General features: G+C 34.8%; 1 protein-coding gene across 33 annotated transcripts in view; it reads right to left on the bottom strand.

Annotated features, from left to right (window-relative positions):
- Positions 1–15,747, bottom strand: part of NRXN1 (neurexin 1) — a 668,143-nt gene that overhangs the window by 572,589 nt on the left and 79,807 nt on the right. For 19 of the 33 annotated variants that reach the window (XM_030269639.4, XM_030269642.4, XM_030269660.4 and 16 more), the window contains 2 exons: positions 13,468–13,497; positions 12,663–12,674 (listed from right to left, as the gene is read on the bottom strand). The exons of 6 other annotated variants lie outside the window; for them this stretch is intronic. In XM_030269639.4, coding sequence (XP_030125499.1) covers positions 12,663–12,674; positions 13,468–13,497 — 42 coding nt within the window. The remainder of the gene's footprint in view (positions 1–12,662; positions 12,675–13,467; positions 13,498–15,747) is intronic. 8 more of the 33 variants (XM_030269643.4, XM_032747642.3, XM_072926141.1 and 5 more) reach the window with 1 other exon arrangement.

Here is a 15,747-nt window from a genome sequence, read left to right as displayed (position 1 = left end):
TTTTTCAGGGAAAAAGTTTTGAATACAATAACCCAGAACAAGCTGCTCTGACTGCCTTGTGCCAGAAGTCATTGTCCTCCCACGCTGCAAGCATCTCAGAGGTGCTACAGGTATTTAATTAGCAAAGTGCTTCACAAAAGAATGCTAAATATTCACACCATAAGGAAAAACACTGTCCTTCAGGAAAAAAGGAGAGACAAGAGATGCATAAAGTTTTAGCAAAGTTCCTGTCAGCTTTACTCATCCTCTTTGTATTCTCTGAGCTCTCCACTTAGCTTAAGAAAAAAATAAGCTCTTTCTTGCAGTCCATATTCACACTACTGCCTTGATCATAGGAAAACTGAACACCTTTAGTGCACGATAATTAAGCACACCTGTAATCCAATTAGTATTCCATTGGTCTCCACACATGCAGTGGCTTTGTTCTTAGACCACAGAAACCCTGTTTATTACTCAGTTAAAAAAAAAAACAAACAAAAAACAAACAGCAAAACAACAAACAACAACAAAACAACAAAAAACAACACCAAAACCAAAACAAAGCAGAAGAAAAAACATCCCAAATTCAACCCGCACAGCTTTTTTTAAAAATACACACCTAGAAACAACATTTAAAGTTTCTCCTCTTTCTTTCTTGCTCTATGTTACTGCTGATAAATTTTTATTCCCAAACCATCCCAAATTGGCACTAATTTCTGCTTGGTTGCATTCCTAGTGCCTGTTTGCAGATAAAGCCACTACAATAAGCTCAAAAACTGAAGTAATCAAAGGTGTTCCATGTTGAGTTACTAAAAACAAATTAATCTAGATTTTGAATCAGATACATCCTGAAGTACTGGAAAGATTTTTTTTTTTTTTTTTCAAATAGCATGCCTGACCAAATTAAGAGTCATGACCACACTTCACTGATACTCAAACATCTGTTAAAACTCTCAGCAGATGCACCACAGGCAAAATAGGAATTGAGAACCATATTTTGAGGTACAGAAAGTTCATGCTTTAACTGCCACTTAGGTTTTCCTCAGTCCTTCAGCATAATGACAGACACTGTCCAACCATGAACACATCAGGGCTTTCTCAGTTCTTCTGCTAAACAATGTCTCTTGCAAACAGACACAACACAAGATAAGAAAAAAATATAAAATATACTGTAAACATAAAGGAAAAAGAGATTGTGTGATGCTTTTCTCTCATGTACTCATTTATGTGAATTTGAATATTATAATCCAACATAAATTATACAAACCGACCTAATTATAACTGCTGGAGGGCCTGAGATTGTTTTTGGAATGGCCTTTTTATGTTTTGTTTTGCTTTTAGCTGTCAATTCCTTTGTATCAGCCTTCAAACATAGGATAGCATCCTCATAGTGACATTTTAATATGCCCTGTTCTCAAACACTCCCAATAAATTAATTCTCTGAGAATACCAGATGCTGCCAGTTCTGAGGGATGACACTGAGACCAAGAAGGAAGCTGCTCAGAGAATTCCTGCAGCGCCCACACTCGTGCAGCAGCACAGGAGGAACCAGGGCCATGGATTTGCCACGTGTTTGAAGCTTGCTCCTCTGTAACAAGCACACCAGTATGGCTTGAACACAATCCAGACATGGAAAAATAGCAATCAGCTTTTCCTTATCTGAATCCCACTTGTCAGTCTGCATCAGAATTCCTTATCCCATTTCTCTATGGCTTTCCCTCACAGAGTAATTTCACTGATGGCTGTATAATTACCAGCTTCATTGAGGACACAGAGGTAGATTAGAAAACAAGGACAAACATGTTCCAAAAGAGAAGTCTCCTCCTCTTAGCTACACATAGAGATGCTTCCATAATATATATTAATAATTAATGCATAAAAGAATAAAGAAAAATCTGTAGGAGAGACATTTTTCCCTATCCAAGTGAATATGATTTTTCATTTTTCCCTATGACCCATATTCAGCTGCTTGTACATATATTTGACCTATCGTATTAATAAATTATCAAACAATAAAATGTTAATAACACAGAGCCTGTTTAAGTCTGCAAAGTGTGTAACTGAACACCTGTAATGAAGCATAGAAGATATACCTCAAAAATTAGCTTTCCTCCTCCTCCCTGATAGTCACCATGTACTAGCAGGGAAAGGTTTGGAATTTTTTTTAAACTAGAAATATTCTAACTCTATTGAATTAAATAACTCCTTAATTTTTTTTCATATGTTCTGGGAGAAACAACATAGTCCCATTTGTCTTCCTGAATTTTAGCAAATAAAAGGATCTTTTCCTAGCTGCAGTAAAATTGAACATTAAGGAAGTGTTTGAAGTCTTCATGAATAAAGATAATTCTGATGTAGAATAATAAGTCCTTCAGTAAAGTAGCCTATGATTCCATCCTCTTCTTTTGTGTGAGCATATTGCAACTAAAAAAGACTACTTAACTCTCAGTGAATATAAATTTGAATGGTGAGGTTCAAAGAGAAACTAAATATTAGAACGCTGACTTCAGTCTTTATATTAAAAGACACTGGGTCTTATAAGTTTAAATCTTTCTTCTCTCTAATTCAGAGCACTCTTATGGGAGTGTGTTACCCTCTAGTCCATAGCATTTCCTAGATTAGACCACAATTTCTATTTCTCATTTAATTTTCCAGCTCTGTATAAGCATTTTTTCCCTGTATAAAAGGGAAGACATGAACAGCTCCAGCTTTGCTGCACAAATAATCCAGAACAACATTTTGGCCGGGGTTTATCTGGTGTAGCAGTCACTGTATGACAAGGTAAGCTCATTTCTTACAGTATAACTTGAAGACCTCCAAAACCTGTTGCAAATGTGTTATGAGAACCTGTATAAAATAAAAATACCAAAAAGCATAAAGCTCTTGAATATGAGATTAACTGCAGTATTCATTTCAAAGTATTCAAAATAAATAACCATAGCAAAATATTGAAGTTTGAAAAGGATTAACCTCTCTTTGATTCACACTTCCATATATGTTTGAGGCTTTCCCATGAAGGTGTTTCAGTTTTCCTGCTTGAGGGAATGCTTTGAATGGTTTTTACAGTTAGTCTGTAAGGGTTTGACTTGGGGAGCTCATTGACACAAAATTCCATCTGCACAAGAAACATGATAAAAGTGCCCCTAATAAAGTAAAAATGGTGTGGCTCTTTTAATGTCTGACAATTTTCTTACATGTTACCACAGCAATTTTTATGTTCTCTGTGATTCATAGGCTTCAAGGCCAGAAAGGTTGTTTTTGATTATCTAGTCTCATTTCCTGCATAATAGAAATTACAGGTTGTCAGCTAGTACATGAGAGACCTCCTCTTTAAGCAGTTTAATGGCTAAGAACCTAGTAAATGTATTTTTAGACTTTCTGAAGCCTGCTCTTCTGACTTGGGTCTCAAGAGTATGCCGACTAGGTAGAGGAGTATAGGCACATTCTTGCCTCCCAAGGTGGATAATTAGCATGACCTAGATATATGTACATTTCTGAGAGCTATATGTACTTATTAAAAGCTATAGTGCTGATATACAGATCTTTTAGGTGTTTTGAAAAGGAAAATATTAATTAAACTTTCATTTTGCTTTTATAACAGCTTGACAAATGCAGAACTCTCAAAGACCTGCTTCTTTAACAAGCCTATTCATTTCAGGGACAACCAAAATGAATAGTCTTGTTAGGAAAATGTAACTCTATTAGCTATTTTAGAACACTGGATAAATATCAAAATGCATGTGTTTTCCTGGAAGAGAGAATAAATGACACATAATGACACATGATTGATTTTTATTATATATTTGTCATTATATAAAGTATTATAAAACCTGAGATAGAGCCATTTCTGAGATGCAAAATGATGAAGTGCAGCATGTTCTATTTACCTGCTAATGTGACTACATCCTGAATGCAGCTCCAGAAATGTATGGTAAATGTGTATTTGTTACTATAAATTGCTGAGGAATTTGTCCTTTAGAATTGCGAATGACTTACTGTGTTTTACTCCATGTATTCAGTGCTTTCCAATATTTTCAAAGGGAATACAGGAATTTACCCTCTTCACAGTAGTCTGAACAGCCCCTTCTTTGCTCTGGGGAAGTATGTAGCAGCAGACTAACAGTGGGACTCAGGTATGCTCAGAATATAGATTTGCCATAGATATTTTCCTGTCTCATATAGGATGAATAAAAATGCTATACAGATAAATATGTTGCCTGAGAATTGTACAGAATTACTAATTTCCAAGCCTAGCTTTGTTGGTCCAATCTTTCCCATAGATATTTTTATATTATTCTTTTCTGAAATATAAATTTTCTTCCAGCATTATAACACAGCCACAGTCATGGAGAGTATTCTTATTTGAAAAATTCACTGCAGAGAATTATAGAGATGAAAAGATCTGCTAAGGACATTAAAAAATATCAGTGCATGACTTACACAGTCACAGCTGCATTCTTTGTGTTTGAAGGTGCATAATGATGCAAGAACTTAAGAACTTAAAGGACTAACCACAAAATGAATGATTTTCAGAAGCATTTGGGTGAAATGAAAGCACCAGTTCACTACTTGTACCCCAGTAGGGGGTAGGGGTGCTCAGGCAAATGAAGATCAAATTAAAATAGAACTCTGAAATCTCCCATCACTTTTGTGATGATGTAAATATACAGTAGTGCTGGAGTTCAATATAACTACAGCCAAATGGTTCTTCTAAAATTGAAAATTACATAACAACTAGTCAGTAGTTACAGTTAATACAAATAATATCAAATATCCATATAAATAAACATCCCTTGATAGTGCAAATAGCATTGTCAAACCGACATTTTTTTACTAAAACTTCTTTGCAACTAGTTTTTACTTTAAAACTAATTTATGCTTTGTTTTGCACAGCTTCCATAGTAAAATCACAGCTTGCAAACATAGTTTTCAATGGCAATTTGCAAGTAAATTACTTTGGTGAGGTATTTTAAAATATTTCTTATGGACTTGTGGAAATGCTAAATGCACCTTGTAAGACCAAGTGGTTAAGCAGAGCCATTAACTGAGAAAATCAAAAGACCAGCTTGTATTACCAGCAAAAGACCTGCAATGCTCTTTTCCTGAGATCAAAATCCCTCATCTGGCACCTTCTGATAGAACTCAGGTTCAATGAAGTAGGAAATGAAGTAAATTCTTCCTGACTTGTAGTTCTAGGGAGAGATGCTACTGTTGGTTGGGAGTGGGGTCACGTAAGTACCAGTGCAGCTGCCATCAGGAACCTCTCAGGTTTTTGTAATCTAAAAAAGCTTCAGAAGCAGAGCATTAATGGTCACAGAAAGATGTTTAGGTTCCTCTCCTTTGGGTGGATACTCCCAAGAATGGAACAACCATGGCTCATGATATGGAATTCAAGACAGACCTGTTAGCTAAGGGTAACTCAAATGAAAATTTTCCAGACTTATACTCACTTAATTCAGAATTTTGCTTTCTAAGCAGACTCCCCTCTGTCTGAAGAATATGCAAGACAGATTAAAGAAATTAGACCCAGCTGCTCTTATTTCCTCCCACCCCCAACAGAGAGAAACTACTGAAGTCAAGACTGAGATGCCAGCAGTGCCAGGTGTTCTGTGGTAGCCTCTTGTTTTCCAAGGTTGCTTCCATACAGCTTTATTAGTTGCCAGTGAATCAGTCCAGATGTTTCCTTTCTTTTAAAAATAAATGTCTATTTTGAGGGGGGGAAAACTTCTAAGTCATAGCAGCAAATTACAAAAACTGTCTTTAAATGAAATGCAGTGCTGATCAGAAAATTGTTCTAAGTGGGTGCCAACAGAAAAAAAACCTTTGCCCTGAATATAGATTTAATAAGGAAGAAAGGACTCCTTCACTAGAATAAATTCATTCAATAAAAAGATTCAGTAACTTTTGTTTCCTCCCAAGTCTGAAAAAAACTCTATCTGGATAACAGGTTGGTATCTATGAAAACAATTAAAAAGATGATGAGGACAGAATTTCATAGCAAAGTCCGTGTTCCATGCTCCACAATTTCCTATGGAAATCTTCCTTTATGCTCCTGAATTTCACAGTTCTTTGCATGATTTCACAGTTATGATTAATTGCTCTAGGTGGACCCTGAAGTAAATATAAAAAGCTACCTTTGAGCAATTAAAAACATCAGGGTTATAGAAGTCTTTGAAAATCAGGAAAGAGGTATATTAGTAGTACCAGTGTAAATTATGGTTTTTTAATTAAAAGAGTTTAAAGATGACTTGATAACTCAAATTACTGTTATTTCTAAGTACCTTGGCATGTTATTACCACCAGAGAAAATTCCTGTAAAGAGTGGGTTAAAAAATTTGTATGCAGCATTCTTATTTCTATAAGAATGATCTATTCTGACCTGAATATTTAATATTTTTTGATTCTTTTGCAGGGAGTTCTTCTTGGTAGAAAAGTATCATTATCATGCACATTTAAAGAGCTTAGTCCCCATTTTCAGTTATACCAGTACAATTTTAGAGTGGTCTTCTTATGAGTTCTTCACTTTCATTAGATTTAGTTTCTTTAGAAATTGTGATAAAGTTTAGTCCAGAATTTTGTAATCCTGAATGTAGATAAATGTTAGAGATGTTTGAAAATACTCTTCCTTGGGGCTCTAACTTCTTTCCACTTAGCTGGTAAAACTCCACTGAGCATGATTGATTGGATTAATGTTAAAATCAGCTGAAACTTCTGTTCTGAGATGTACAGTAATTTCCAACTACTTTTGATTTTCACTGAAATAATAGAAATAAGATTCTGTTGGGCTCATTTCTTTAGTTGCTCTTGTACATTTCAAGGACTGGATTTTATCCTACGGAAATACAGTGCAATCTTAGAGTGAAACTGAAATCTTTAGTGTCACTCTGTTGATGCAATTGGCTCTCAAGAAGGTTCAAGGATATTCCAATATCCAAGGAATATACCATTTTCAAATACCTGTTTCATTGGAAATGTCTGTGAAATATGTATAAAACTCTCATGGAATTTCACTGTGCAAAAAAGGTACAGAACACTCCAGCTTTAAATTCTCATTTTCTATGTACATTTACACATACATTAAAAGAAAAGTTTGCTTTAAGGAAGAAATGGTAAATTTTCCTATTTCTTTATTGCTTACCTGCTGATTCTTTTTTTTTTTTTTTTACCTCTTCAGAGTGACAGTTTAACTGTTTTCCATCCCCAATAAATCCCCTCATACTTTTTGGCCTGAAATACACATCTTTCATCTTGAAAGAACTTTAATATTATTTGGAAAGGTTTCCTGTCAGCATGCCTATCTTCTGGATAAAACTATGCTCAAAGTGGAGCCTTGTGCTGAGGAAGCCAAAACCTTGCACATATACTGTCTCCTACCACAGCAGAAATCTACACATTTGCAAATATAACATATTTTTACATTAAATCCTCCCCAGTTACACATTTATTGTCTTTCCCCTGAATCCATAGGAAGTCTATGAAAAACACATACATGTTACATGATAATTTTGAGTGACATCAAAATGGTTCAGAACATGGTAAATTCTTTATTTTCGTCGTGGTAAGGCACTAGAACTCTTGGTGTGGATTGGACATTACAATGTGGTGATTTTATTTTAAAAATAAGTGTATTCCCCTTTCATCAGAAAGTTTTCTTGATATTTGTGACAGATCCTTACAATTTCTTTTCATACTGCTGATGAGGAATCAGCCATCTCAGACAGAATTTTGCGTGTGTGTGTCTCAAGGAAGAATTTACATTTCTGTTCCTGATGTTGGTTGGTTTCTTCTGAGGCATGTGCTTCAGATAGAAAACTTCTTCAGCAGCCATGTTTTGCTGCATTTTTTTGTCTCCTTGGGGACCATTTATTGATCATATTTAAACATAAATTTGAATCTGCAGCTTCAAATGTCAATATTCCAGGGTTGCAGGGTATCACCTACTGAAGTGCCAGAAAATTACTTGCTTTAATGCATCAAAATAAACATTTTTTAGTTCATTATGATATTCAACCAAAATTTGAACATAGTGACCATACAAATATAAGGATAGTACAAATATTTATTGCAGCAGATATTTTTAGGCATGGAGGTATGAGTTACACACAAAAACTTAGCTGTAACTAGTTTTGGTGAACAGCAGCCTCTATTTAACTATGCTGATGAGATTCTTTAGAAAAAAAGTAGTAATTATAGAAGAGATATGATGTGTAGCTACTGCTCTTTGGAGTACTTTGAGGAACTTTATATGTAAAGTTCATTAATTTATCAAAAAAATTATAACGCTCATTAAAAATAATGGTAGTTTTATAGAGAAAATTTCTTAAATTCTTATGCTCATAATTTTGTAAATTTTCCAAGACTTTCATAATGTTTTGGACTTCTTAAATGGAGGTTAAATTTTTAAACCTTGTTGATTTGTTCCTTTTTATCAATTGAAGCAACTACAAGATTGAGTGGGGAAGTTCAAGTTATTCATTATTCTCCTGTAACATCACCTGGAAACAATTTCAGTTACCCAACCCTGGCAACCCCATTGTGTGTCAAACCCCTAAATGACCTCACTATGGTTCTAGCAGGGAGTCTTTCCAACCAGCTGCTATCACCTAGGATACATAACTATGTGAACAAGTCCAGAGAGTCAGGAACCCCCTCCATCCATGTTTTGTGCTTGCCAGGCAAAAGCCAGCTGCAGTTGAGAAGGCACGAAACCGAGACCATGTCAACAGGGCACTGAGCCTAAATTAAGGAGCTGAGCTTGAGTCCAGGGCTGTGACAAAGTATTTACAGGGTTTCTGGACTGTTGGTGGCTTGGATCAGGGATGCCTGGGCTATGGGTGTCTCTCAGGCTCACTCTGAAGCAGGACACACAACAGCAGACAAGGAGGGGACAGGCATTCCAATGAGAGTGCAAGAAGCCAAGACCATCTTAGTTCTTCAAAACCAGAACGAAATGAAAGTCATTCCAGTCAGATGAACGTGTGGTTGCAGGAAGGTTAATGACCAAATTCCAGACAGTTTGATGTTAGGGTAGCTTACTAGCACAAGGTGAGGTTTGTGTTGCATGACACAAGCACTACATAATTACTTAGCTATATCATAGCACTTTTATGCTCATGCTTGTTTCAGGATTTATTTAAATTGCTTTTATTTTTCAATGCTCTATTTTTCCAGCTGTCAAATGAATTGCATGATTGATAATTAAAAAATTAGTGGTGTCACTTTGGTGTTACAGGTATTAGACCGATAACATGTGCAATAAAAAACTTGCCTTCCTTTGTCAAGGATGTTGACACATACATAAATTGCCATTCTGATATCTTTCTTCAGCATTTATACACAGTAAACCAAATACCAGCACATCAAAAGCCTGCAATCTAATACAATAAATTGCAGTTGTACTATCAATCTTTCAGTAGAAACACTTATTGCTCAGCTAGCTAACATTTAATAGTTTTTTTTTTACGAACCTGAGTGACTCATGTATAATTTAAAGCTGCACATAATCTCTAAAATAAGAGAACAGGAGTATGAACATAGTATTTAGGTACAGAATGAGTAATATATATAGTCAAAAGTATGATAATTACATATAAATAAACTATAGGTAAAAATATGTATAGGCTTAAGAGAACTGCAGTATAAAAATGAAGTATTACATGTCACTCTTACAGTTTGTGAATTATAAAGTCCTTTCATTGCTCACCAAAAGAATATGAAAAGGGGAGGATGAGATTTTTTTTTTTTTTTTTAATAAAGAAATGGAGTGTTCTGCATTAGCTGCCACCTAAGTTTATTACAATTCATTACAAAATAATCCCGCATGACTTTGACAAGGTAAGGCCTATAGGTGGAAATGGTTTTATTGGACCACCTCCAGTAGTTGCAGAGAACAGACAAAAGTTTTTTGGACACAAATTTGTTTGGGGCAAACAAATATGCCTGTTATAAACAGCAGATTTAGGGTTTGCTTTGAATTCAAGCAATTGCTCTGAGTAGGATCTTTAAGTGATCTAGTAAAAACATCAACACCATTTACCAACCTTACCTTGCCTATGTCTTTTCACCACCAGAGCTGTGACAACCCTGCTGCTGAAGTTCTAAACAGGTAGGTTATTTCCAGGGGATGAAAAACGAATTCCTAAATATTTCTGAATATATAGAGCTTCTCAGAAAATCAATAAATGCCAATATCAATAAAAGACTGCAGATCTTATTAGAATTAGGCATAGCATCTACAAGGAGTAATTTGTGGGGAGATTATCCAGGGTATCCCAACTTAGATTTACAACTAAATGACAAACATCAGGGGCATTCTGAGATGGTACTGAACTTAGTATTGGCCAGCTAGAGAGGCTGCCTCAGCTCTCCTCCCTCTGTTGACACCAGGTCCTTACCTTGTTAACACCCTGCCCTAATTCTGAAGATACACTGATTTGATTTTTTTTTTCTCCTATTCCATTATCCCAAAGAATATCTACACAATTAAAGGAGATGGTGATTCTTCAGCCATTTAGATGGTAATGCTTCAGAACAAATTACATTGTAAAGCTTCTTAAAAGTGTTTTATTGCTTATATTTCCAAAATAAGATTAACTCTTTATATAATCACTCAGAATTTTACAATTACTGCCCTCGCATACTTCTCAAGGAATGGAATTTATAATAAAGGAGTTTCCTCTTTTTTCCCTTCATTCCTTTCCATTTCCCTCCTAATTTTTTATATTGTCATGTGTTACAAATGTGTGTTATCACAACTTTTTCAAGGACACAGGTTTCAATAGCTGATATGAGTAAAGTTTCAGGGTGGTCAACAAAATGAGATTGTTTTTTCCTGGTTCAGGATATGGCTCAATATTGAGGGATATTTTCTGTCTCAAGCAGCTGGAGTTGGTACACATATAAACCCTCTCCATCAATTTGAACAAATATATACAATTATATATGCAGAAGTATTGTGATTCTCAAAACATAGTAATGATTATTTCTATATTAACTGGATAAATCTAATAAAAATCAAAATATGAAAGTTAAAATGTAATAAAATTATTAGATGACTGATGACTGGTGTTTAAATTATGTTACATGGCACATTACTGAACATAGCTAATATATACAGGTAATTTTTAAAAAATATAGTTGTTAAACCTTTAAAAATAAAAACATAAAAGTCTAAATGTTACACTCTGCTAGAAAATTCTCTGTTTTGCTAAAAATCTCCTCTCCATATCAGCTACTATTCATAATAAATATTCATAATATTTATATTTTACTCCTTTCATATAAAAAAACCCTTTGATGTCATACATACTACATAATTTATTCTGTGCACAGATCAATCTAGAAAAATAATTGTGCATTATTAATAAAAATTATCTATAATGTCAAGGTTCAGTTAATAAAAATGTAATTTTAAGGTAACTGCAGCCAGGATATCTACTGATTAGGAATAAGATAGTAATAATAAGTAATAAAGAAATTGTGTATACTAGATACTGTTAAGAAACAAAAGGATCAGTCATATAGCAAACAAAACAAAATTATAAAACCAAGTAATGAGCAGATTGTTTTTCATACTTGCTTAAAACCTTTCCTAAGTAAGAAGACTTAGAGCTCCAGAACACACACAAATGGTATCCCACCTGTACAGGTACAGTCTTTCCAGGGTGTCTGATATGAAGGGTAAAGGGACACTACAGATTTCTGTTTACAGTATTTGCATTACATGAACTTCCTAGGTTTGGAATCACTAAATCAGCCAAGACACCAATAAACGTGAAAGTTTGTTTCTAATTCAACTAGTTAGGGAAGTATGACCATACAGACTGCACTTCTGTTTTATATAAAGAATAGGCACGCCCTGACAAATGCTTAAGATGAATAGAACTGTATTATTCATCATATGTAACAGAGATTAAATGGCTTTTAATGACCACCTTCTCATTATAAAAATATATTTACACAAGGCCTGTGAACAGATACCCTTGTAGCAAAACCTGCTGTTTATTTATAATGTTTATTTATACAGGAAAAAATTCTTGCCCCTGCTGCACTCTTTCCTCTGGGAGAAGGGAAATAAACACACTGGCATTCTTTACATAAAGAAACAAAAAGAATAAGAAAAAAAAAATCTGAAAGAAACCCCACACTTCTCTTTGGCTTTATTTCTTCCTCATTCGTTTGTCCAATTCTTATCTCAGATACACTCCAAGTGATTAATATAAAAGGAAACTCTCAGGGCAAAGACTTGCTAAAGTTAGTGTTATTCCCATGTAAAACGTACATCAAGCTGTGGACTGACCCTGCACAGTTTATCTCCAGAGAGTCTCTACTGAACGACATCATACTTTTTTCTGTGTCTGGTGGTTTATACTGCAGCTCTTTGAGAACAGAAAAAGGCATTCCTCAAAATGTGGCTGTTATTTCATCATGAACACTTCCTAGAACTTTAGCCTCTTTTATCACTGCCAAAGCTTCATATCCCTCACAAAACCAGGAATGAAACTTAGAAAATGGTCAGCCTGTGCTTTAGTATAATTATCCTTACCTTGATATCCATGTAATATTTACTGTAAGAATATACCTACCTCATGTTATCAGTGCAAAAATTTTACATTTACTTGCATTATTTATACATACATTAAAGTATACTGATGGCATTAAAAATAAAGAAAATCATGTAATACCTTTACTTTTACCTATGGATTTGGTGAAATGGTTCCATGAAGAAAGCATTTCCAGACAAAAAGAGAATAAAGAAGAGGAGAGAAACAACAGTAAGAGTCATGAGTACATGTAAATGCAATAGTATCTGAATATGAAGAGACAAAGAATAAGGTAAGTGTCGGAAGACAAATGGAGATGCAATCAGTGTCATATTAGGGGTTTAGTTTATTTCTTCCCAATCATGTACATGCAGAGACACACAGAAATAATCCATGCTTAGATAAGAAAGACTGTCACAAAGATAACATGGACAATGGTTAAGAGGAAAAAAAATCACTGGTTTTGTTAGGTAGCAAAATTGTATTCTCAGCATTCCAGAAGCCAGGAGCAGGTGCTTTCTGCATATTTCCAATCAGCCATGCATTAATGCAAATGGACTCTTCAATGTACAATATTACAAGAGGAGAATCTTCTTTCAGGAGCTATCTGAAGAGTGGTCTTGCACTGTTTATCTTTTACAGGATCACCCATAATTGTATTTTTTTAAATACACAAAATTTTCTTAATCACTTTCTTATTTCTCTCACCTCTTTTTAGTTATTGTGTTGCAAGAGGGGGAGTTGAGGAGGCAGGAAGGACAAAAGCTTACAGAGCAAACAAAAAAAAAAAATGAAACAAGAAAAAGATGTGGCTAAAACCATGTGTTTCTTTGCAGCCAAAGACAGCTTTCAAGCATTTGCCCATCAGTTGCAGTGATGGATTCAAAGCAGCTACAGAACAAGAAGAAACAATGAAAGCAGAGTGGAAAAGGAACAGAGCCCATACCTTGGTCGCCCATCATCAGGTGCGCCAGACCTTGAAGGGAAACAAGAGCACAGTCAGAAATGAACAAGGGAGCACGGGAAGGTGGTGTTGTCACACTGACAAAAATGTTTTGTGACAGGCATCTGTTTCCTATAAGATGTCTGTATCACAGAGGGAAATCAAAGAGCATTTTTCAACCACTGGTTGGAATGCTTTGGGCTACAAGTAACAGAACTACAATTCAAACACTGGGTGCTGTTTTATTGTGTAGTTTTGGTTTTTTTCTGTGCAGTATTTGCATTGACAGAAAATAATAAAATGCTTTCAAATCCAGCCAATTTCTTTAATAATCTGTCTGTCTTTATCATATTTTGATTATATTGCTTTGAACGCTTTGCTGAGAGGACTTCCTGTCCTCTACATATGAAATGATGTTTAAACCCTGGAGAAGTTAAACCTGAAAAATGGGCTGGGTCTGATCTTTTTCCCCTCATAAAAATGAGCATTTGAGGTAATTAAATAAAATTTATTCATCACATTGAAATGATAATGCAAAGAATGTCTCCTTATTTGTGTGAAATGTGACAGTAGAATGAATTTCCTCCAGAGAAGGCAAATTAATACATATGCAATATAAAATACATAGTAATAAAGAAAATTTAAGTGACAGCTTCTGCAACTACTTCTTCAATCTGTAAGAAATGGATTTTGCTTTATACTTATATTGTGAGATGAAATCCCATCACACCAGAATAGGTCTAGTGACATTTCAGATCAGATGTCCATAATGATAATCACTCATCCAGAGCCAAATTTTGTTACTCTTCAAGGAAAAAATATTCATCTTTTTTAATTCATGTTAATAAAATGATTCTTAAATCTCACTGAATATAATGTGATGTTGGGAGAATATTTTTCTTAGATATATGAAGGTTTTTCATTTTTTATGTCTTATTTAAAAAACAGACTTATTCTTGTTGAATTTAGCTGTTTTTGGAGTTATTGGTTGTTAACGTGTTAAAAGTGCTCCTCTTCTCAAGAAGCCATACATTATTTTCTTAATTGCAATTAATTGAAATAAATTCACACAAAGAAGGTGAGCAATAATATATCCTTCTTTTTATTGGAAAGCAGACTTCCTAGAAAAAGAGTTTCTGTGATTTCTAATTCACAAAGAAAATTAGGTGCACAAATGACTCACGTTACTTGGGGGTGGTTCAAAGAAGACACTCCCGACTGCAATCAGTCTAAATGATTCTTCTCTTATCAGTTCCAAATCTCAAGTGATGTTCTAAATAGACTAAGAATGGTTTTGTAGAATTATTGCTTTTTAATGTCACTCATTTTAGATGTGTAGTTAAAGTGAAGGGCTTGATGTGCCTGATCTCTTGTGCAATAAATTCTGTTTCCAAATACAGAGCTCTGCAGCTGGTGGGATTACCTGGGGCTCACAGCAATGTAAATGAAAGCTGACTGTGATCCTGAAGGGATGCCTGCATCAGCATTACTTGGGAAATATCACACAGCTGAACTGGCAGTTTGCAGCTTGTGAAAGAGAACAGAAATGTTTTCATGGGTGTTCTTTCTCTCTAAGTGTTCTGCAAGAGAGGCTTGCTGAATACACAGAGTATAAAGACCATGTTATATTTTTTAATTCATTCTTTTACTGCTGGATGTCCTTCCTTGGATCCCCTGCCACGTGGCCTTTGGAAGTATCAGTGTCTTCTTGTGATTGATTAATTAGTCTTTTGCTTCTGGTGTTGGCAACTTTTGGTGTATAGCAAGAAATCTCAGACTTTTACCCTGACTCTAACTCTATTTGATAAAGGCAAATTGAAACCAGTTGAACATTGCAACATCTTTTTCTTTAATGAAACAGTGGCTTTTCAGACACTACTTTATGTGAGATCCTTCAAACAAATAACTGTCCTGCCTACCAGGGGAATACAAAAAAGGTGATCTCTTGCTAGCTCACATTTACATATTACCTTCATAGCTATACAGACCTAAACAAAAGTCTAGCTTCAGATTATCACTGCTTGATAGCTACTATTTTTGTTAAAATGATACGTGAAATTGGTCAGTTGCAAATAGATGACTCTTACACAATTTGAAGAAAAAATGTAATAGCACAAGTACCTCTTGAAGATATCATAAAAACTGCTTGAATTTTAAAAGTCACGTACGGTGTTGTTCAATGAAAAAATGCAGTCAAGTGAATGTAAAAGACATACACTGCTCAAACCAAACATCTACCAATTAAAAAAATGGTACTACTCCTCAAGACACTGAATTTTGTTT

Source organism: Taeniopygia guttata, chromosome 3 (genome assembly GCF_048771995.1).
Source record: "Taeniopygia guttata chromosome 3, bTaeGut7.mat, whole genome shotgun sequence".
Taxonomy (NCBI): Eukaryota; Metazoa; Chordata; class Aves; order Passeriformes; family Estrildidae; genus Taeniopygia; species Taeniopygia guttata.
This window is presented reverse-complemented; position numbering and strand designations above follow the sequence as displayed.